The 24,689-nt window shown below is 38.7% G+C and overlaps 1 protein-coding gene across 1 annotated transcript; it reads left to right on the forward strand.

The window, feature by feature from the left end:
* The first annotated feature begins 1,351 nt into the window (after positions 1–1,351).
* On the forward strand, positions 1,352–22,699 carry pax3a (paired box 3a). The gene is made up of 9 exons (XM_044134556.1): positions 1,352–1,710; positions 2,227–2,462; positions 3,039–3,168; positions 3,336–3,479; positions 13,474–13,673; positions 15,655–15,820; positions 15,930–16,150; positions 20,353–20,616; positions 21,532–22,699. Exons 1-9 carry the CDS (start codon positions 1,626–1,628, stop codon positions 21,547–21,549), a joined length of 1,464 nt encoding a protein of 487 aa, XP_043990491.1. The 5' UTR covers positions 1,352–1,625; the 3' UTR covers positions 21,550–22,699.
* Positions 22,700–24,689: the final 1,990 nt, after the last annotated feature.

The following is a 24,689-nucleotide window of genomic DNA, read 5'->3' on the forward strand; positions in this document are numbered from 1 at the left end:
ATCTCATTTTGCAGAGGGTTAATTCATAACAGGTGAATCCACTGCAATTCAATAGTTAAATGTATACAGACGTTGTTTTAATGAAAGAGACAATATCTATCTATCTATCTATCTATCTATCTATCTATCTATCTATCTATCTATCTATCTATCTATCTATCTATCTATCTATCTATCTATCTATCTATCTATCTATCTATCTATCTATCTATCTATCTATCTATCTATCTATCTATCTATCTATCTATCTATCTATCTATCTATCTATCTATCTATCTATCTATCTATCTATCTATCTATCTATCTATCTAATCTGTCGTTAGAAGGTTTGATGCATAATGATGTGTTTTGTTCAGAACTTTTTCCATTCTTCCGTTCTAAAAAAAGTCTGTCATATTTCTCAACTTAAATTATACAGCTATCACAGCACAGCATATATTACAATAATATCGATGTTTAACATCTTGTTTTGTGTATTCTGTTATTTTTCACAAAAATGTGTAAATAAACCAATAAATACATAAATAAGTTAATTAATTAATTTACAAAGTTTTATAAATTTTGACTGAAACGTATACTACAAGTTAGTCTACTGGCTATTTTACGTGTAATATTCTGGAAGATTGCCATTTTAATGTCTTTTTCATGTATTTGGAAAATGAAACACATAATATTTAGACATAAGTATACATGCAGTTCTATTAATAATCCGCATGCATGAGATGTTTTTGAAAACTATATTTTCTGTTTAAATCTCAAACATATCATATTGCATGTTTTGTGTCAGCATGCAGTCGTGGAAATCTATATATAAATTTTAAAAAGAGTAAAGTAGATGTAGTTTTTTTCTCTCAAGTACTTGTGGGATTATAGTTTTCTTGTTCCTTAACAAGCATACAACAAATGTTGACTGCAGGATTGGTAGCTGGTTAACATGTGTAGAAAGACTCTAATGTGCATATGTTTGCATATCAGAGTTCAGAACTAATGATGTTTCTGCTTTGGGATGGAGTGTCCCATTTGTCAGCTGAATGTTTCACTCACCACCTGAGCTAAGTGTCAAGGCATGGGGTTGGAGGAATGGGGGATACTCCGCCTTAATATATCGCCAGTGGCTGGAAGCTCACCGATATAAACATGTTTGCTTTATTGAAAACATTTACTGTTTATGAAAACTTTAAAGCAAAGACTCCCGTGACAAGTTGACCTCATGAGGTCAATTCAACCGCAACTTCAGCCTCTTCTGTCCAATCACAGAGCGCCTCCTACTTCCTAATGTCCGGGTCCCGAACCAATCATTGCTCCCAGCTGGGAGTCGGAGGGGATAGCGTCCACGGATAAAAATCTTTGACCATCATCCATCCTCTCAGAGCATCTTTCTTATCCTCCGAGGAACCGTCCGAAACCCGGAGTGTCGATTCCAAACTCTCCACATTGGGATAACATTAGGCAACATCTTTGCGGCCCGGGTTCAGTTTTCTTCCCCCGGCTGTGGCAACCTGTTACTCAGGAATCCAGACTACGGTAAAGGGTAAATGAAACAAAATTGACAAAAGATAATTGCTAGATTAAAAAAAAAGGCGCATCGCAGACAGCTTATCCAGGTGACAGAGATCGGAGGGAACATGACGGCGCTGGCAGGAGGTTTACCGAGAATGATGAGACCGACTCCTCACCAGAACTACCCGCGTGGAGGATACTCTTTGGAAGGTAAGAAGCCACCACCAGTTGCGGGTGGAAATGACAAAAAAAAAACAAAACAAAAAAACTTTGCAAACTTTGTTAAACTCGATTTGTTGAAATATTTACTTTTGAAAAATTACTATGTTAGATAAATAAATAAATAAATAAATAAATAAATAAATAAATAAAGGTAAACAAAAAAAAAAAAAAATTAACAGCGGCACATTTTTGAGAAAAAGCAAAGATTTCGAAATACAACTATTTATTATGCAATTTACAACTAATTTAATTTCGAATATCTCTGTTTCCAAAATTCTGTGATGCAAGTAAACTTTTCTAAGTAAGGCAGAAATTAAGAACAACGTTTCTAAGTAGAAATTGTCAAGTTTTTTATTTTTTTATTTTTTTACTATTTAAGTATGCAGTCTTGCAAGTTTAAAATATTAACATAGATCATTCGGAAATTACCTCCTGTAATGTTGGATGATATGCGTTATTTGGAAACAGACAGTACCCGGCTCAATAAAAGCGCTCCCTGTCCAGTTTCCACTCCGTTAGGACAGGGTCGGGTCAACCAGCTCGGAGGAGTCTTCATAAACGGCAGACCTCTCCCCAACCACATCCGCCACAAAATCGTAGAGATGGCCCACCACGGAGTCCGGCCGTGCGTCATCTCCCGGCAGCTGAGAGTGTCCCACGGTTGCGTCTCCAAAATTCTGTGCCGGTACCAGGAGACGGGCTCGATCAGGCCGGGAGCAATCGGAGGCAGCAAACCAAAGGTATGGCGCAGATGATCGTACAGCTGTGTTTTATATCCAATAGAAAGAACGTGTTCGTGTAAGAATTTAGTTCCCATGCTCCTGAGCTCTCTCAACTTTCTGAGATGTTCAGAAACTGCCAGCAGGAGTTAAGCGCAGTCGCTGCAGCTTTTCCATGAAGGCCAAAAAAATAAGTTTTTCTCTTTTTAAAAATTTTCTTTCCCCAAACATACGTTATATACAACAGATCGGCCTTAGGTGTTGTCAAAATATGTAACAACAAAGTCTGTTTAAAACTTTTTTCTCTCTCTCAAAGCAAAAGGAAAATATAGAGAGGTCAAGCTAAAAAGTTTATATTTATATCTTATATCAGCATTATGTAATTGAACACAAGGTAAACGTGATCTGCTGTCCTTTTACACTTTTAACAATCAAACACATATTAATGGTCAATTAATGGTGTGTCAAGTTCTGTGGATATTTATAAACTGTTGCTGTAAATTTCTTGCAGTTTGTGACTTTTGTGCTTTTTGTTCCCAAGCCGTAGGCTAACACTTTATTTAATTAACATGACTTGTCCTGGTTGTCTCCACAAAGCAAAGTGCCTCCCCAGAAGTGGACAAGAAGATCGAGGATTACAAGAGAGAAAATCCCGGCATGTTCAGCTGGGAAATCAGGGACAAACTACTGAAAGATGGAATCTGCGACAGGAACAACGTGCCCTCAGGTATAGACCAAATAATTTATTAACCACAAAATACATTTAAGAAAAAAACAACAACAAACAACAACAAACAAATAACAAAAAAAAAACAAAAAAAAAAACCCGCTGACATTTTGTTTGAATTTATTGTGGATATTTTGGGCAGTATTCATTTGGTCTCTGTTTCTCAGTGAGCGCCATCAGCCGCATCATGCGTTCTAAATTTGGCGGAGTTGGTGAGGACGAGGAGGAGGACGATGAGATGGTGAAGAGGACCCTGGAGGAGAACGAGCCCCGGACAAAACACAGCATCGATGGCATCCTGGGAGACAGATGTAAGTCCGACGTTTTACACTGTAATCATCCAAAACACTGAAACTGAACACTGAAAACAAAACAGAAGACTTGAAAATCTGGTTTGTATAATATAAAATAATTAATATAAACTTCAGAACTCAAGTAATATTCTATAAAATTTATATAATAATAATAATAATAATAATAATAATAATAATAATAATAATAATAATAATAATAATAATAATAATATATTTTTCTTATTTAGAGTTGATAGACTTTCATTTAAAAGTGTAACTTTTAAAGTTTGAAGGAGTTTACACATAAACTGCCCTAAGAAAACCAACAACAACAAAAATCTATACAGACGAGCTTTAAAAAAAAAAAATCAAACATTTGTTCAGCTTCCAACCCTGAGAAATTATTTTTCTTCACTTAATCGGACACTTAAGGATGAACTTTATTGAACAAAGCGTGTAGAGTCCATTGAGTCTCACACCTCAGTTTGACGCGCACAAAAGCCAAACTCCGGCAAGCAGCGCAGTGTCGTACAAAAAAAATGCCAGTTTTTTTTTTTTTTTTTTTTTTTTTAGAATGAGGAGAGAAAAGAGAGAGGGGGAAAGAAGATACCCTGACAAATAGGGGGGTAGAGGAGACATTATGAACTCGCAATGAGCGATGAATTATTCAGGGAGCCAGTGCACCATGATTGCATAAAGAAATGCCACTTTTGAGCCTTCTGTCAATGTTAACAGTTTGCTTTTCTTTTTTTTCTTTTTTTTCTTTTTTTTTTTTAAGAAGCCAGGCCTTTAGACAAACACCTGTTGATTTATAACCTGTTAGAGGCTCAGCAGGTCTGTTAAAAAGGAAACCCAGAAATGAAGCATTCAATATAGTTAATTATCAATTAACTTGAGACGATGTTGCACATATTTCCAGTTTAAACACATTACTGTAGATTTGTTTAAAGTAATCCAAGAAAATTTAGTTTGACCATAACTATATAGGGGGAACACGCAGAATAGACCACATGCATATTGACTGACTTAATCGTTTTTACGTAGCTTACTATTTTTTCTTTAAATTTCTCTTTATTTTATTTTAGAAAATAGTTTATGTGTGTGTGTGTGTGTGTGTGTGTGTTTTGTTTTGCGCAGTACCCTTGACGCCTCCAACAAGCAAGCACAGGGAAACTGTTCTCCTCACTAGATTAAATCCAAACCCTTTTATTTCTCTGCACTTTCATCTCAGACTGAAGTCCGCCCCTTTTTCCTTTTGGCCCTGGGCGCTCACATTTAGTACGGGGGACACTTCCCACTCCTTCTATAGCCTGTAGCCGTGGCGGGACAAATCCACTGACTTGGTAAAAGCTTGAGTTGATTATTCTGAAGGAAAATAGAGTAATCAAAGTTAGGATGTCTAATTTTAGTCTATGAGCATTGAGATTTATGTCAGAAAAAAAGTTTAGTTGTGAATTGTTTTTGTGTATGTCATCTTATATCTATATATATTTTAAAGAAAAACTAAAATTACTCAGTAACATCCGAAATGCAAGCACTTTCTTTAATCCAGATCTGCTCTATTTTATTGCTGTGTCTCTTTGTGGAAAGCAGTAGTTGTTTTTTCTCTTTTATAGCACTTCATTAGAATGTGAAAAGGGTGATTGGGGACCCAGAGAGGGTCTTCTGGCCAAATATTGATTAAGTAGGTGTTTGCAGAGGCCATTGTTGTGGTGGGGAGAGGCCTGTTGCTCTCTGCCCCTTTCTCCTCTACTACTATTGTTGGCCTTCCATTAAGTGCTGAGATCAAAGCTGACTCATTTAGATTTATTTGTCTGGGAAAAGGAGAGCTAAGGTTTGCGGGATAAAGTACACTGTGGCATCAGAAAGCTTAGCAAATTGCAGGAGCATTGTTGTTGCAGTAATGTGAACAATTATTTTGGTTTTAATGTTTGCATAATTAATGAACAGATATTCCTTCTCAGAATTTAAGGACTTGTTTTCTGTTTATCCATTTAATGAGGAATGTATTCATTTTTGTTTTATTCTCTAATTATGAATCAGTGTCAAAATCACTGCTCCTCCTGGTAGCGTTCTTGATTTAATTGATGCTATCCTCTATTTATTAGTGTTAGCACATTAGCCTTTAGCCTCATTTAACTAATTAAAGTAACCAAAGTCATGAAAGACAGCCACTCTTGCAGGATCCTTTATGACAGGACGGAGGGGAGGGAGGGTGAAAGACAGAAAGAAGAAGGAGGGGGAATAAAAAGAAAGCTCAGAAATACAAACAGTCAAAGGGATAACTTTTCTTTAAAAGGGAGTCCTGCAGAGCCAGAGTGAATGAACCCAGTTCTTTCAAATGTGCCATGGTGAACGCAGTCAACATGTAATAATTGGTCTCATTGAGGTGCATTCCAACAATCTGCTGCCATTCTCCTGCCTCCATTGTGCTGGGGCAGGCAAATAGCCAGAGGGACAGGAGGAATCAAGTGCTGACAAAACATGAAAGATTTAGCTGCTTTTGTCACAGGAGCTGAGTGGGACTTTGTTTGTGTAAATAAACTGGGTCTATATAGGCTCCCTGGGATCTTGGCATGGTTTTAGGATGAGGGATATTATTTGAAAGTGAGAAGGACTGGAGAGTTAATATCCGCGCTGTAGCGTATGTCTAGTTTTGGAGCTATTGTATGTGTAAGTTTTTAGTTCAAAAACCAGGAGAGAAGAAGTATGAAAATAAAAGGTTTCCACTTCTATACCACCTTCAAAGGTTTTTGGCTTAAACACTGTAAAAAGCCCCAGATGAAACGCCTTCAAAAATCACAAAGTTGTCTTTAAAGTAGTGTGGCAATATCCTTTAGCTGTAATCATGGAGGTATATGCGGAATTTTTTTTTCAGTTTGTGACTGAAGGCCCAATCTCAGCCAGAGGAATGTCTGCTGTAGCCACATTTCCTTTTTCCTCTGAGGGCTGGATATTGCAGAAAGTTATATGAGGGCTTTATTGTCCTTTTTCCTGTATTAATAGTGTTTGTATTGCTTGTTTATTGTGATGGACTTCTGGGGAAAAACAAACTGTAGTTCAGAAATCCAGACAGATGGGTATTAGCACAAAAACTGATAAAATTCAGCTCACTTGCATTATCGATTTGTAAAACCACTTGTTTCTGTAATTATAATCGATTATGACGTGTTTTAGGGTATTTTCCTAAAACATTCCATTTGTTTTGGCATATTTTCTTTGCAAAATACCCCAAATATATAGCAAAAAAGATTCTTTAAAGTTCTGGTTGCAGGTTTAGTGTTGTTATCATGCTTGAAGGCAAACATCTTTTCCGGTCTTGAGTCTTTACCAGTCTATTGAAGATTTTTCTGAAGGACTTTTGTGTGTTTAGCTTCATCAGTCTTCTTATCATCTCTGACCAGCTTCCCTGCCCCTGTTGATGAAGAGCAATCCACAGCATAATGCTGCCACTACCATGTGTTTCACCACTGGGATGGTATATTTTTTGTCATGTGCAGTGTTAGTTTTTCTCAACTCTGACTGCGTCCGCTCTGTAACCAAAAATTTAAATTTAACTCTTCTAATTTTTCACACATCTTCTGGCAGACTACAATCTTCCACAAAGGCCAGATTTGTGGATTGTGTAACTTGTAGTTAGTTGTCTTGTCAACACATTTTACCAACCCTAGCTTTGGATCTCTGCAGCTCCTCTTGAAAATTTCTGGTTTGTTGCTTGACCTTCATGGTAATGTTTTTTTCTTTTACATCACAAGTGGACTCTATATGCTAATTAGTCCAAATGATTACATTGGATTTTAAACAGGACTTTCAGAATAAGGAAGCTGAATACAAACACAGTCTCTACTTTTTGATTTTTATTTGTTGAAAACTGAAGAACCATAACTTTTTTCCACTTCATAATTATATGCTACATTATATTTAAGGTTCTGTGGGGTTACAAAATGCAAAAAGGAACAAATACTAAAAGCACTGACGGCGAAGAAATGGTCTTCTTAAATATAAGCAGCCAGAACTTTCTTCTTCTGCGTTGGCATGATTCTCAAGACTCTCTTTCTTCAGAAAGAAAGAAAAAATCCACACTGGCTGATCTGCAACTGAATACAGACTCTATGCTTCATTAAAGCCTCTTTCTCTGTTAGCGCCCACATTGTGATCCCCCCAATATTAATTCAAAGGACAATTAATGAATGCGGGCCAACTTTGAAGTAATGGGCTGGGGTCCTGCCCCAAGCCGGCCCCTTGGTGCTGATGTACTCCTCGCATTCTCCCCAAATAACCCCAGAGACACTGCAAAGTGACTGAAAGGAGAAGTAGCAAGCAATAGAAGGTCAAGAAGAGGAGCCCCAACAGAAAAAAGAGCTCTCTATTTCCTCCAAGTATTAGCCAAGCAAAACTCTGTGATGGGGAGGATAAAGGGGTGTGAGGAGAAAAGGGTCGGGGGCATGGGGACTTTGCAAAGAGGGCCACAATGGGATGGTTAATTGAGTAAAGCCAGACAGTGTTGTCAATCACTTAACTTTGTTTAGGCTCAGGTTTTGTGGAGCTCTTTCGTCTTGGACATTGCACATTATGGACATGCCAGCAGAACCCTGTTTCTGATTGATTGATGGCATTTTTCCCTACGTTTGGTGTGTCAGAGCTCTGCGTTTGCACCACTTGAAAATAATAATAATAAAAAAGAAGAACAAGAAAAAAGCAGATACTATGAGTTTATGGAGTTTAAAGTGAAAGTATGTTTTTTTTTCTCTCTGAATGTTCTTGAAGTTAGTCTGAAGAGCCAGCGTGAGGCTGCTTTCACTGCAGTGTTGTGTAGTTGTGTGAAAAGGTCAGGGGCCAACTTAGGGTCACTTGACTGTTACAACTATCAGGCCCCAGGAACGGGAGGTTAGGATAATGTTTAGAAAAGATCTGAGCTCAAAAACTTGTGTAAGGATTTAAAGCAATGGTCTTGTGCTGCCCTTTTAAATACCTTAAAACACCTAGATTCTTTTAAAACAAAAGCTTATTCTCTTGAAACAAGCTGCTTGGGCTGGTTGTTGTCTTTGCTAGTTAGTCTCCGTTCAACTGGAACGTGCAATGGACGAACCTTTTTAGCTTGCGGCCCAGTGTGGGCTTCGCAAGTCGCTTTGTCTCCACACGGAGGGTGGAAATGCCACCGTGAAAATGTCACCTAACTGCACCGCAGTGGAACGGAATAATAACCATCACACACTGGGCGCAAATAATAGCCACTCAGTGCCATTCGTGGCTTCTTGTCACTGCTGTGGTGTTAGACAGAGGTACATCCTTCAGCTTCATATCGCCAACTCCTTCTTTGTCCGTTAAGTGCCAACCTCCTGTGCTCTTTCGCTTAATTTTGTTTTGTGTCCATCACATCATCATCTCACTCTCCTTTTATTTCTATAACACCCCCCCCCCACTCCCTTCCCAGGCAGCTGCAGGTTCCTAGGGGCTCTTTAGCAAGTCAAGTGAGCAGCCCACTCACTCCCATTTTTTCTCTTAAACTGTTAACCCCAGCTGAGTCCATAAGCTGTCAGTTTACCATTCTTTTCCCCTCCTCATCCCCCACACCTCACCCAGTGCATCTGCTTGCTTTGGCTCTACGCGGCACGCAGCTATTTTATTCAGTGGCCCACTCGCACCACACTCCCTGTCCTGAAAGGGCCAGATCTACTTCCCTGGGCAAATAGCGAGTTCATTTGTCTCTTATGCCCTTTGTTTTGCGTTGCGAACACATGTCACCAGCTCAATTACCTTCTCTATTAAAAGCCCCAGGAGGATGGGCCAGCCAGCCCCTACTAAGACAAGGCCATAAACTGCCCCATATGTTTTGGTTTCTCTCTCCATATGTGATTCTTCATTTCTTATGCTTTGTCACACTTTCCATTTCTTTCAATTACATTTTTGAACCACAGATGGGAATTTCTCTGCACACATGAGCAAAGATGTTGCTGTGTGTAGCTTTGCATGTCTACTTATATTAGTCTCTCCTAAAGCGTAAGAGAGGGTGGGAGAAGGGTGCATGTCTGCCAAGATGAGCCTGAGCAGTAAACAAGGTCAGCCTTTATCCTGACGGCACGAATCCTTTCTGGGGTTTTTTTTTTTTTTTTTGAGGGGTGTGTGGGGGATTTTTATTTGCATCTTAGAAGCACTCCTCCTACCGGTGAAGCTAATGAAACTGGAAGTTCACCAGATTCACATCATTTCTATCTGTTTTTGGAACATTTTTTCAGTCAAGAAACCTTTTCCATTTTATTCACAGTGAAAGAAGCATTTTGCAGTCACTTGTCAAACTCAGTTCTACTTTCTAAATATATTTCCTTTTTTGTTGGTTAATTAACATTAGTTAGTGTTCATGTCTTATTGAATTTCTTAGCATTTCAAGAAAAAGATGCATATTCAATTAATCACAAATGTCAATCAATCACTCACTCAAACTTTATTTGTACTAATTTACTAATTGAATTTGTTATTTGTTGTTTTGAGGAAATATTATCATGTAATGAAGAAACATAATGAAAATCTAATAAGAAAAATTCTGAGCTATCAAATGTAAATGTAGGAATGAAACGATCAGAAAAGTATAAATAATTGTAAATCCAATATAATCAAAAAAGATTGGACAAAAAATGTGGTGCAAATGTAAAATTAGAAAAACCCATATAAAATAATGAAATATCAATATATTCTAAATGACTAAATTTCAGCTACATTTCTCTAAGTAAGTTGATTTTTAGTTTGGTGTTGAAATAATTAGCACTCTCCACTACTATTAGAGTTTCAGTAAAGTTTTGTATATCAGTGTCATATAAGGAAAATAACCCCTCACTGATACTAACAGACGACCTTTTCGACAAGATCTGAACAGGAGGGCATGAGTGATAAAAGCAAATACTTTCCCCTGACATGAAGAGGTCATTGCCAGAACCTGAAGTTGCTCTGAAGCTTTCTGCCTTTGAATGATTGTCCAAAACCTTCAGCTGACCGAGCTGACGAAAGCTACGCGCCATTAATGGATACCAAAAATATGGTAAAAAATGTATCAGCTGTTCTCGGGTAACAAGGTGATATAGAAGATATAACTATGTGTTATCTGGGTTGCTATGGAAATCAATGTTACTTCTTTTACATTAATAAGTGGCAACATATAAAGATAAAAACAGTGCAGCTTAAAATAGGGTCTTGTGTTGATCCAGAGTTTAAGTTGGAGGATTCCGACAAATAACGTTCTAAAGTAGATAAACCATGTGTGGAGATTAATTACCAACCAATGTAAAATGAAATATTCCTATTCTTTGGGTTACTGTATTCCAAGTATTAGCTGCTGTGTCAGAGAAAGCTGACTGTCCAAAGGCACTTATGCTCTGTGGGATCTTAAACATTTCCTGTTGGTGCAGACAGGGACAGGCCCCTTGTTGCTGTATCTGTTGCATAGAATTTGGTTTAGGAATTTGAGTAACAACGCCGATACCTTCCCTTTATATGCCCAGTATTATCTCCTGTCATTGTTGTGTGGAATGTGTGGGAACAAGTCTGCTCCAGCATCAGCTTGGCTTAAATCATTCCAAGACAGACTTAGAACAGTGTTTGACAGTGCCTTAGATGCGGATGTATAGCAATGGGTGAATCCAGGAAGAGACGAGTGATGTGAATGGCTGAGGTGAAAAAGACAGGTCCTTTTTTTTTTTTTTTTAACAATCACTGCCTCCCCCTCATTCGCCATAGCTGTGCACCCTCCTCCCTCAACCCCAGCATCTTCTTCAGGTGCTTTCAGCTTTCCTTCTCCTCTCCATGTCAACCCCTTTGACTTCCCATCCCCCAGCTTTGTGCCCCTCGGGCCGTGGAAGGAGGGAATATAGGGGTGCTCCCCTGCTGTGCCCCTCCACAGCCCCAATGGCCCTTCTCTGGTCCCTTTTGTGCCCCCTTTTTTCTCCTCCTACTCCTCATTCCCCTACTCCAGCCCCCAACTTACCCTTCACCCCCCCAGGTCCCCTGCTGTGCAGGTGACAGGCCCCTGAATGAGGGCCCGGGCGTCCCTGATGGCTCCTACAGATGGAGCGTGGTAATCGGTCCAATAGAGCCCTGCCACAGGCTTTTCCCCACTGGGATACAAAGGCCTGGCCACATCACTCCCCAAAAATAAAGGAAAAAAGTGGGTGAAGAAGAAGACAGAAAAAGACAAAAGAGCAAGCAGAGGATGACAAAAGCATCACTGTCATTTGCCATTACAGAAGAGCCAAAGACAGAGTGTTGCTTCTAGAGTTACAAATAAAAACAGGAAGGGAAAAAGAGGAAATGGTAAAAATAAAAAGGGTTGTAGTAAACAGAGAGAGCAAATGGATAACTGTTACCTTCAAAGTTTTCTAAGCTTTCCTTCACGAAACAGCATGCAGGTATATTTTCTAAATGACAAAAATTGGCTAAATAAAGCAGCTTGCTTGAGTCTGTGTGTTAGCTTGGCGCCTCAATCTGGCTTAGATCTAATAATGAGCTTGTCTCAGAGTCAGGATCGTTTATTTTTGCCAGCAGGCCTTTGAGTAACAGCATTCCCAGAGGCCAAATCTGTGTGTAATGCCTGGTCAGACACACACTGGCAACCGGTGCAAAGACTTCCTGCCTTCCTTGCAGAGGCTCCAGAGCCAAGGGGAGATCGCTGTCCCCCTTTTCCAGCCCCCCCTTTAATGTCTGACTTGGCACTTTTTTAATTAAAGGCTATGAATCTAGAGGCATAAGAAAGAGTCTGAGACAGACCAGCCTTTCCCTTCCAGACTTCCATATGCATGCACCTGTCTTTTTGGTTTTGAGCATTTTATTTCTTCACAGTTTATTGCATCAAAAATGTGGAGGGATCCCTCATGATGATTTTCTCACTGGGGTTAATTTAGGAGTGGATTTCAACTCAGGATCTACTGAGTGAGAACTAGCAATCCAGAGTCATCAGATGCATATTTTTGATGATGATTGTAATGTAAAAATAAAGGATAAGATTGCTGGTGATGGTCAGCAAAAAAGGCTATCACTTTTAGGGCTTTATAGTTTTTTTTTTAATAAATGTGAACCTCCACACAAATTCAGAAATATCAATTTCTAATATTGTTTCCAAATTTCACTGTTCCTCTTCTTCTGCATCTCCCCTGTTAGCTCAGTCAGTTTCTTTTGACCTGAACGAGCAGATTAAGAAGCACCTGCAACGGGCTGCCTTTCCTGTACTGCTGAATATCAGCCGAACGCACAGCATGGCTAAGACTAGAAGAGACACAGTGTCCCAGGCGACTGATGCCCCAGAGGGGTGTTGTCCTCTTTAATCCATGTTCAAGCAGGCTTTTGCTTTTGATCCCCCGGGAACTACTGAGGAGTTTAAGAAATCAGGGGAACACAATCTAGAGTGGCTCTGTGCGATGTGCTGAGGAGCAGCTGGTACGAAACTGTGTGAAACTATTAAATTTATATCAGTAGAAGTAGTCAGTCAAACTCGAAAACCACAATCTATGAAGCATCGGTTCTGAAGGATGAATTATTTTATATCAAGTGAGCAATCTGTATCATCATACGAATACTCCCAAATATGTTATTTAAGCAAATCAAACACAAACAATTTTTACATTTAAGCAACACTACTTCTCTAAATTAATTTAACAGGGGAAAAAAATGTATTTCCAAATGTGAATTAATATTATTTCAACTGGTAAAGGGTCAGTCAATAAGGAAAATAAACATGTTTTTAAACTCTGAGAAAAACTAACTAGCTTTGTTGATGCTATGCTACATCAGCCTTAAATTTGTCATTGTTTTTAAGATTTCTTAAACAAACTCTTGCTTTTGAATGAAAAGAAAGTTTAGAATTTATAAAGTTAGTCATAACTCTGTGTTGCTAAATCAGCAATATATGGTTCTACATTACAAACTGACTGCATGGAAATAAGTGTTTTATTAAACTGCAATGCTTAGCCTGTGTGTGCATGTTGTTGATATTGTAAATTGATTGAAAACTGATTTTTTTCCATTCCAGCAAGCCACTCGGACGAGGCTTCAGACGTGGACTCTGAGCCAGGTCTGCCGTTAAAGAGGAAGCAGCGTCGCAGTCGGACGACCTTCACAGCAGAGCAGCTGGAGGAACTGGAGAGGGCCTTTGAACGTACGCACTACCCAGACATCTACACGCGAGAGGAGCTGGCTCAGAGGGCCAAACTGACAGAAGCTCGAGTTCAGGTTAGAAAAACGAGCATGCATGCAAGTCTAAATCTTGACAGCATAGTGATCTGTCACTCCCTCCGAGACATGTGGGTGTTAAGTTGTTTTGGGATGTTGCTACACATTCTTTACAACCATTAGCCATGTGTTCCATCCCCAAAACATCCCCACACCTCCCCTGTTGCTCCACATGGAGACACCCACAGCCGCCTATATACAAAGACATGTTTCTATTTTTGTCAACATTTTGCCAAAAGGGGGCTGTGTAAAATTCTGCAAATAGATTCTCGATTTAGATAGCTTCTCAATATAGCTTTTAATAGCCATAACAGCCCTCTGGCAAAGTATGAACTCTGTGACGTTAAGCAGCTCACAAAGATGTGGTTTCACTGCGCTCTACAGATGTTAAGATTGCTATCAGCGTAGGTCCCTGCAAAAGGACAGAGAGTCCTTGCACAGATACATTTTCAGTGACCCGGAATAAAGTACAAGTACATTTCCAACTGTTCCAATTATAAAAACTTGTGATTTTAAAAAAAATTATAGACTAACATACAGTAGTGGAATATTGTGAACTGGAAGAATTTTATGAACTGGATAGATTTTCTATATAACATTTTTTTTACTAATAAAAATTGGCAAAGTGTGGCATGTATGTGTATTCAACCTTTTGAGTAAATACTTTTGCTGCAAGGGGGCTTTGTTCTACCATTTTGGGGCTTCTAAAGACACATTATTGCTGTTCTTCTTTGCGAAGTAACTAAAGCTCATAAAGTCTGGATTAAGAATGTCTATGTAACAGCAGATATTAAGTTTCTTATCTAATTTAGGACTGAACTTTGACTGGCCATGTCTAACAATTATGTAATGCTTTGATCTTAATCGTTCTGTTGTAGCTCTGGCTGTATATTCAGGATAATGAAACTCCACTGCAGCCTTAAGCTTTTTGCAGCCTCTAACCGGTTCCTATTATTTTTATGCATTTAACTTCATGCATAATCCAATAAACTTTCGCCAGCTTCCCTGTTTCTACTTAAAGAAAGTCTCCCCACAGCCTGATGCTGCTACCAACATGCTTCATGGTGGGGATGGTGTGTGAAGGGTGATACGCTTGATAGTTTTAAAATGTTTAACTTTTGCACCATACGACTAGAGTACCTTCCTCCACATTGGTGTCGTGTCCCATATATGCATTATGGCAAACCGGGCCTTTTCTCAGAAGATTTTTTTCTTGACCCTCTTCCACAAAGGCCAGATTTGTAGACTGCATGACAAATATAGTTCCCCTGTCAACAGATCCTTTCATTTGACAAATGGAGCTCTCACAGAGTTACTGTGGGGGTCTTGGTTGCTTCTCTGATTAAGGATTTCCTTCCCTGTCACTACAATTTTAGATGGTTGGTTAAACAATGCTTCATGACATGATCAGGGCTTAGAATATTATTTTATTACCTAACGCTGGTTTAAACTTCTCCACTATTTAATTTCTGACCCATCTGCAGTCAGGAATGGATCCTGACTGCAGATCCATTCCTTCAGCCAGGAATGGGTCTGCAGTCAGACAACATGTCTGTTGTTTGTTCAATAATGTAATTCAAATTAATTCTTTACAGATCAGCTCAATTGGTATCCAATTACACACTGGTGGATTGCTAATAATAATAGTTATTAGATGCCTTCTAAAGGCTCTTGGTTGCTCTTGATTTTGTCAGATTAACAGGGGGCTGAACACAAATGTCTGTAAAACCATTTAAGATTTTTATTGAAAACAATGTATCCTTTTTCTTTTACTTTCCAACTTGGTGTTATTTGTTGTTTCTATCATATAAAATACAAATCAATCACAACAAAGAAACTGACTGTTGTAAGATTGAAAGCTCATGTAGAATATTTTTTCAAGGCACTAAGCTTAAAAGAAAAAAATATCTACTTACCATGTTGGTGACGATTTTCTAACAAAAAAAAATTTCTTTCATCTTCACTTGTATTTTTCTTTCAGGTGTGGTTCAGCAACAGAAGAGCTCGATGGAGGAAACAAGCAGGCGCTAATCAGCTAATGGCTTTTAATCACCTCATACCAGGTGGTTTCCCTCCGTCAGCCATGCCAGGCCTGCAGCCTTATCAGCTGTCAGACAGTCCCTACCCTCCAACCTCTATAGCTCAAGGTGGGCCTGGTTAAACACACATTTGTCTTAATGCTTAAACTGTTGCAAGTATAAAGTCTAAAGTATAAAATGTCAGCAGCATAATGACTTTCTGTTTTATTCTCATCAGCCTCTGAACAGCTAAGTACAGTCCATCGGCCTCAGCCTCTGCCGCCCACCTCCGTGCACCAGAGCGCGCTCAGCTCATCCGCAGCTTCCCAAGACGGAGGCTCAGGATACTGCCTTTCCTCTGGAAGACACAACTTCTCAGGATACTCGGACAGCTTTGTGCCCCCGACAGGACATGGCAACACTGTTAATCCCGGCATCAGCAACGCCATCTCTCCACAGGTCAGTGACGTCAAATATAACTGAATTAAAATAATAATTTATCACATCATTATTTGGCAAAACACAATATAGTAGTTCTCTTGGATGTTTTGGTGTGAACTTAAGAAAAATAATCATTGAATATTTTTGTAAAAAAAATAAATAAAGAAAGTAAGTACTAGAATATACGGGACAATCTTAACACCAGTTGAGCGTTTTAACAATTTGCGGCGTGTTTGATGGTTTGCCTGATGGCAGCATTAAAATGCTTTGTACCTGTAGAGACTTTGAATCCTAGATCCTGATCAAAGGGTTGGACACTAGAATATCCTTCTTAGCTCCTCTCACGATCCTCTCCAGGGGCCTCTGGTCTGCCATGTTCCAGCTGGAGTCTCATGCTGAGCTGGACTCTGTGAACATGCCCTCAACCGCAACTCTGTCAAGTATTAAGCCCCTTCTGGATCATTCTTTAGTTACAAGATCTACGGCAATCTTTATGGCTTGCAGTAAAGGGAAAATCCAACATAGAGTGGGAGGTTGACTCTGACTATAGCATCAAGAGGTGGATAAACACCTGTGACCATTATCAACAATACGGGACAATACAAGATTACGTAACAACCATGCAAAATAAAGGTTTTAAAAGGATACACTGATTCTGGTGGATATTGTTCATGATGATGCACAACAATGTTTCTTGTATTTAAAGCCTTAAATTCATTTTTACCATTTGCATGAGGACTTTGACACAGAGCTCAACTTGAATATATATGTCACTCATGCCTGTTTGGTCCCGAAATCCTAGTTGCATGTTTTGGAAACATACAATCTCAGCAGACCTAGTTGTGTGACGTGAAAGGATAACGTGATAACGGGATTTGTGGCTTTCTGTTTATTGCAGAGCTCTTACCTGGAAGATATAATAGTCCATGGATCCTCCTCTAATGTGTACATATAAGTGTGCTCACGTACATATGTTTCTGTGGAGCAAGCTCTCCACAATCTGGTAATTCTCACTCATAACCGCATATTTAGCACATCAGTAAATGGAAGGCTTCATGAAGTGTACCATATGGTAAAAATAATAAAGCTCACAAACACATACATCTCTGCGTGACCTATGCAGGAGGTGTCACTGTCGCTACAATGAGAAATCCTTGTCAGGATGAGGAACTCTGTAGCTGCTCATTTCTTTGTTTATCTCGACAAATAGTTTGATGAATTTAAAATGTGGCAAGCGTCTATCACCGGAGAGGCGGACAGGCAGCAGACATGGGGAAGGATGTATGGATGTCAGACGATGACACAAATCAAAACTGAAAAGACAATTATGGTTGATTACACAGTCATCAGTGTCTATCAGTGGCACCCTATGAGTCCAAGAGATGGACTAACAGGCGGAAAACGAGCTTTTAGCTGGCACAAAGGGTGGCCAGCCCTTGTGCTTTGCATGTTGGGTACCAATTCCCATGAGAGAGGATCTCCATATCCTGTTATGCACAGATAAAAAAATGGGAGGCAGGTTTGTTGCTTTTTGTTATTGATGCCTCTGAAAGCCTCTTTTGAAGCTGAAAGTATAATTAACTGCTTTCAAGTGTAAGTTCCAGTTATATTTTTCCCCTTAAATGTCTTACCGCATAAACTGATAAAATATTACCTGTTTTTAATGAAAACCGAGGGTTAAAATGACACATAGCAAAATGCAAGTGCAAATTTGTATAAACTGGCAGTTTTAATAAACTTTAAACTGAACTTCAGATAACTATTTTATCGAAGCAGAGCTGGTCTGCAAGGTGGATGCTTTCTCCTGTCAATGGTTGTGGTAGGAGTTCAAATACTTACAGGGTCAAAGAGTGACATCAGCTCCAACAAAAAGGCCAAAGGTGCTCAGTCTCTGTGCATGGTTTCAGCATTAACCTTTCCAGGCAGCTTGCATAGAATGGAAATCTCATCTGTCAAATTGCACCACTTTCCTTTAAGGTTTTTCTCAGTCTGGGAATGCAATCACGTAGCGTTCCAGTGTCCTAATTGATTGGAATGAAGTAATCTAGCTACTCGTAACAAAGTGTGTAATTTATGCAAATGAATCACTTTGTTGGCTAATTTGTTTTAATTCGTGTATTCATTGCAGCTGTTTGAATGTATATTGCAAATCAGTTTTCTCTATTTCGTATGATGATTTAATTAATTTTCAGATTTTAACTTAATAAGAGAGAGGAAATGAGAAATACATTCACTGACATTGATAGTAAAGGACCTCTTTGCACTTGGAAAAAGTTTACAACTTCGGTTTTTCTGAGATTGCCTCAGCTTTAAGGATTTATATGCCCAATCCTTGAAGAAATTACATCTCTTGTGTTATCTGACCTCCAGATTTGTCTCTAAAAGCTGCCTATTATTCTGTATACATGAGCGGATTCCACTAACTCCAGATATGGTCACAGCACCGCACAGTCCTGCTTTAGAGAAGGTTTGCTTTAGATCGGAGATATTCTCATTTGAGCAGTTAGACCTGCAAACTCAGCAAACAGGCAGAGTGATGGCTTTCTCCATCTCTGGCGTCGCAGCTCTGATCTGGTGCATACCTTAGCAATCCTTTCTCACCAAGGAAGCAAGCAGCCAGGATTTGCACCCCCTGGGACCTAATCCCCGGAACAACCTCAAAACAGACAGACCATCGGTGAACTGCTGCTGTCTCAGTTGCTCAAACTCTGGACACATGCATGCACACAACAGGACACTATTAGTACCTTAAATCATCTTAGATATCGATTGACATTGCCTAGTCCAACAATAAAAGTATCAAAGTCTGGAAAATAATGCATTGGAAACCTTGTTATTTATTGATTATTAATCTGCAGGCCAAATAAATGTAGGTCTAATATTTCTTTCATATTAGATAAACTGTGTTCTATGGGGTATATTTTATTTTTACTTGTAAAGTACATATATTAAAGCCAAACAAGTTAGCCTTTGTCTGTGGATATGTACATTTTCTGATCAAGTGGAAGTGAGCTGGGAAAGCTCATGTTTTCTCATCATTTGTTATCATCTGATGTCAGCAAAGGCCATTTGGATTTTAGTTTTGGCCTTTGCTCTGTTTTCTCCAACATGAACTTTTCACAACTTTGCTTCTCACGCGAAGCCTTATGCAGCTGTTCACGATGGATCACTGATACCCCAGCAGACCTGACATTGGAACAAAAAAAAAAAAAAAAGACATCCCACATGGGCACATGCACATACACAGACATATGCACATGACTCCACATAAAGGTAGCTTTGACATAAAAACACACCTTACTTCTGCTTCTCATGTTACCTTTGGTCCCTTTTATGAGGACATGGTCATTTTCAAGAAAGAGGCTAGAACATAATGTGATACAAGCATTTTTTATGTATGCATACAAAGGAGAATTGCTTTCTGTAAGTTCAGGTTGCAAGATATCACCTCATGCAGTTTATTAAATTCTTATGGCAGCTTTGGGACACATTTAGAGTGGATCTTTTCTTTAAATTTTAAGATATACAGCAACATAAGTATTCATTCCCTTTTTATCAAGTCACAACAACAAATTTTAGTGCATTTTATTGAGACAAATGACAGATGGTTTGAAGATATTTCAGAGAAAAACAATCGCAACGTGTCACAGGCATTTCTTTTCAACCCCACAGTCGATATAATTTCATCATTTTCAAAATAGCTGAAGCTCCATCAAAATGAACAGCACTTCTCAAGTCTTGCCACAGATTCTCAGTTAGATTAAGGTTTGGACTAACTAGCCTATTTTAATTATTATTGAATATTTGTGCAAGGTACTGTGTGCAACTGTTCTTTTATTTACTTCATGACAGAACATTGGTGAGGAAAAATATGCAACTGGTGTTCGTTTTAGAATCAATTAATCAAGTCAATGAAGTTTATTTGTATAACACATTTCAGCAACAAAGCAGTTCAAAGTGCTTTACACCATAAAAAAAGGAAAGAATAAAGAGAACATGTCTGAAGAGAGCTGCTAATGCTAACAGTGAAGAAAAAAACAACCAATGTCTCACTACAAAGATATGAAATATAGCTGTCAATATTAGCATAGAGTTTTCATGAGTGGAAACTGAACAAAAATGATCAGCATTATGGTGAATACTAGAAAACCTCAATGACGTCACTTTCAGTTAAATTGACATGTGTTCTAATGATTGGGTCTCTCTGTATCCCCTTGTAGGTGATGGGCTTGCTGAACCCCAGTGGAGTGCCGCATCAGTCCCAGAGTGACTTTGCCCTCTCCCCTCTCACAGGAGGCCTTGAGCCTAACGGAGCCATTTCTGCTAGCTGTCATGGCTCTCAGCGCTTGGAGGCCCTTCCAAGCCTGAGCAGCATGCCCACCCTACCAAGTACACAGTCTTACTGCCCACCTTCTTACACCTCCCCAGCCTACGCTGTCGACCACCACCCTGGCTACCAGTATGGACAGTACGGACAGAGCAAGGTAGTGCACCTTTGTTTTTATTGTAGAAACAGTTTCATTCATACTGGTTGTTATTGTGAGGACACATCATTCTGCAATTCCATCTGTTGGCTGTTGATTCAGCCAGAATTTTCAAACTCGCAGTTAATTGCATAGACCCCTCTGATTAGGGAGCGTCTCAAATCTCCATGTGCTGCACTGGAATTACATTGGGGTTTGGGGATCGCTAGTGGCCGGGTTACATCAGTTTATATTATCATCATTATGGTGGCCCAGTCGCTGTCTCAGTACACTCGTTTTTACTAACTGTTCTTTCATGACCCTCTGTGATGAGCTTGCCCATCAAATCCACAGAGCAGCTCACCTAGCCATGTAATGACCTCTGTGTAACAAGGATAGCTACCCAAATAAAAGAAGCCACATTCCCAAAGTATGTTTGACAGGAGGGAGGGGGGTTTGTGTGTGTTAGAGGCCTGATGTGAGGTACACCACCACATGTTGACCGGCCCGTCAGTGCCAACATCTTGATGTCATTAATTTAGTCAGGGACCTGGGAGAAAACCACATGTTTCGGGCGGGGGTGGAGGGGTTGTTCTAGTGAAATGTGTACGCGTCTGTACGTGAGCACAGGTATGTATGTATGAAGGCATGGTGAGAGGGCTCTTTAGCAGGGGGGCGATTACAGCCCCTGGCAGCCGAGGATTAGAACCATGTGTCCCTATGGAGGTCAGATTTGGAATTGTTATTGATCAGTAAAGCAGTGCCAGAGATCCCGGCTAAAACCTGGTCAACCCTACTATCTTCTGGATTGTTTTCTGGTCTTTTCACCGGAGAAAAAGTGTCATTCTCACCTGCTGTAAAATACATTTAAACTTTTTGATTACATGGAAATATATTGCTGAAAAGCTTTTTTCGTCTGTTTTCTCTCCTTAATAGGTGCCTTTCATTATATGAAGCCCCAACATGGCCTATGCAGGAAGCTCATATGGATATGCTGGCATTCCTACCCGGAGAGAGACGCCACCCACTGCCTTTGCCAACTTCTCCGGCCCTATAGGGCAGAAAGAGCAGCAGCGTGGGAGGTGAAAGGGTTTATTTGGTTTGACTTCAGCAAGAAGCAGAGACACTTTGGATGGTTGTGTGGTGATGGAAACAAAGAAATTTCACTGTAATAATTAAAGACTGTAGGCAATGCCCCACCTCCACAACCTCATGCCCACCATGCCAAGCTGAAAGGACCAAGAACAGGGTTTTTTTTCTATTTTTTTCTGAAAAAAATAGGGATTGGAGCTTTGTGTATGAACTGAATGTTCAAGACTTTGTATTTGGATCCTACAGTAAGGCGGAGATATAATGTGGACGTTTCCAGCCCCGGGTGCCTCTGTGGTCTTTTGTGGTTGAAGGTTAGACAGGTTGGTTGATAGTGTGCTCAGCTGTAATACTTATCTCAGAATGTCTTCATGACAAAGTCTTACTGTATATTGATGAGACTCATGCGTATGTAGTTCGACATAAACATGTGTCTGCGTTTGGAAATCCAGCAAGAAAGCATGAACTGAAGCTAAGTGGTGTCAGTGCAACCCAAAGAAAGTGCAATACATTCATACCTCATGTGCTGTAAATGAACACGGATCGAGGATCTCCAGTTATATCCTTGATTAGCTATCTCTTTTTTGGCGGTATAAAGTTTTGGTGAGTGCATTTATCAGTCAGGGGAACTTATCAAGCAATGGATAGAAGTCAATGTAGTCATACAGTCTTTTGCCAAAAATATATTAAAAGACAGTGAGTACAATATTCATCTTGACTGTTCATTTTTGTTGTCGCTTTGCATGTTTCAGTTGTTTTCAGGATCTTGTCAATTTGTAGGTGCCCTCCTTATTTATTGAATGTTGCTCAATTGTGTTTTTTTGCTTTTACAGTAATTCTTCTACAACTGCTCCACTGCGCTTAAGTCTTACATACAGTTCCTTATTCCCTTTCTTTTGTATGATTTTTTAAAATGTACAATTGTGTGATTTTTATTTTTGTTGTTGTTGTTGCAAGAAGTTTTGTGTAAAGCATAGCACTATTTCTATTTATAATAAACAACATGCAAAATACAGAAGTTTTACATTTGGAATATTTTCATTTGTTTGTGGGACTTAATAGTTAATTTCTAAAATTAGAAACCAGCTGTTCTGTAAAATTTATTTTTATAGTGCTGTCCAATTGACAATTCTTCATCCATTAATAAAAACTATATTATAAAAGCTTTATAATACAAAGTAACTGAAAAGTTTATGTTCCTGATAAAACACCAGGATTTCACAAAGCACAAGAAGTAAAAGTTAGACCATACATTAAATTATCACATTTTAAATAAATATGGTTTGAATAAATCGCCTTTATGAATAATTTTTTCAGAAATAGTGTGTCACGTGTCTAAATATTAACTTAGAAAACAAACACATCCCTAAAAGTGATAAAGAAAGAAAGAAATCTGTAATTTTGTTTGTGCTCTTCTCACTTTGTACAATGACATTTTGAGGGCTTTACCCAAAAGACTGGAAATAAACAAATGAAAGGTTCTACTGCAACAGCTGAACTATATTTTAGGCAATTTATATTCCCATTAATTAAATTTAGTCGTACACCAGAGAGGACCGACTGCAAAAATGGAAATAAAAGGCTTTTCAGCAGAGTTTTGCTTTAAAGGTTTGAACGTTTATGCAGTGCGGGTAAGTGCAGCATTTTTATTTTTACTTTTATTTCACTTATAATTTCTCATTTAAATTGTACAAGCTGTGTGGCATATCAGAACTGAAAAAGATTTGAAAATATTTTTTATGCTATTCTGTTAAGTCACTAAACCAGTCCTTTTATTTAAAAAAATAAAATAAAATCATGAAATGATGTGAAAAATAGTGGAAATGTACAGCTTAAGAAATGTAGATGAACCAAAAATATTATATTTTATCCATAATGTGAGATTTTTTTTTATATTGTTATTTAAAAAAAAAAAAATTGTCAAATAATATTATGTAGATACATATTTTGTAAAAACATGTTTCATGTGTTGCTGTTTGTTTGTTTTACTATCTTCAGTTCGGAAATGTTTTGTATTTGTCATTAATGGGTTTACATAAATTACAGAAAAATATAATTTGACTGGAACTGACCAATTAATAGCACAATTAATACCCCAAGAAAATATATTTTGCGATCGAAGTTTATTTATATTCTTAGTCTAGTATTTAATATTTTCAAACCGCAAACATTACATTTTTATCAAATGTGATCCTATTCACGGTAGTTATTTATTTTATTCAAACATGCAAGATACTTTATAACAAGTGCGTAGAAGATTTAACAGAGCTTTTTATTGTATGTTTTAAAGTATTGACAGTTCTTTTTGTCCATTAAAAAATCTACTCGTAAAATATTAAACAAAATATGTGTATGAAAAATAAGTGTTGGCATTACAGCAAATAAAAATTGCCAAACAATAATTTAACAGCTTTAAGATATATTATACACTTATAGTTTTCGTTGTAAAATGTCTAGAATTTGTTTTATTTTAGCCCAAATTTGCCTCTGGTTAGCCACATGCAATTTTAAGAATTGTATCATCTGTTAATTAAATTAGACAAGACAAGCTAAATAAAAGAAAAAACAACAACAGCTAGACTCAGAAGGATCCCTGTTGGATTTCCCGTCGTATTTTGTAAGAATGGTTCCATGTATCTTGGAGGTACTTTGGTCTTGTGATTTTCTGTCTCACTCACACTCTCCAGCACTAAATCATAAATATATCCTCTTTCATAAACACTCCTTTCGAACAAATTCCCGCTCCCTGGTGGCTCCTTCACACCCAGTAATGACTAAAGCAGAGCGGCTGTAAATTATATAAGGTCGACAGCCCTCAGACACACTGGGACATCAGTCACTGACATGGCTGCACAGAGCTCAGACGGCTTTGGGCTCCAACCGCCAAACAGAGATGAAAAACACTGCTCACCCAGTGGGCAGAGTCCCCAGAAGGTTAAACAAATCGCAAGCGCATTTTTATCATTCCCCGTTGTTTTTTCTCTCGCTTTCCCTCTGAGTTTCAG

This window comes from Gambusia affinis, linkage group LG12, assembly GCF_019740435.1.
Source record: "Gambusia affinis linkage group LG12, SWU_Gaff_1.0, whole genome shotgun sequence".
In the NCBI taxonomy this organism is placed as follows: domain Eukaryota; kingdom Metazoa; phylum Chordata; class Actinopteri; order Cyprinodontiformes; family Poeciliidae; genus Gambusia; species Gambusia affinis.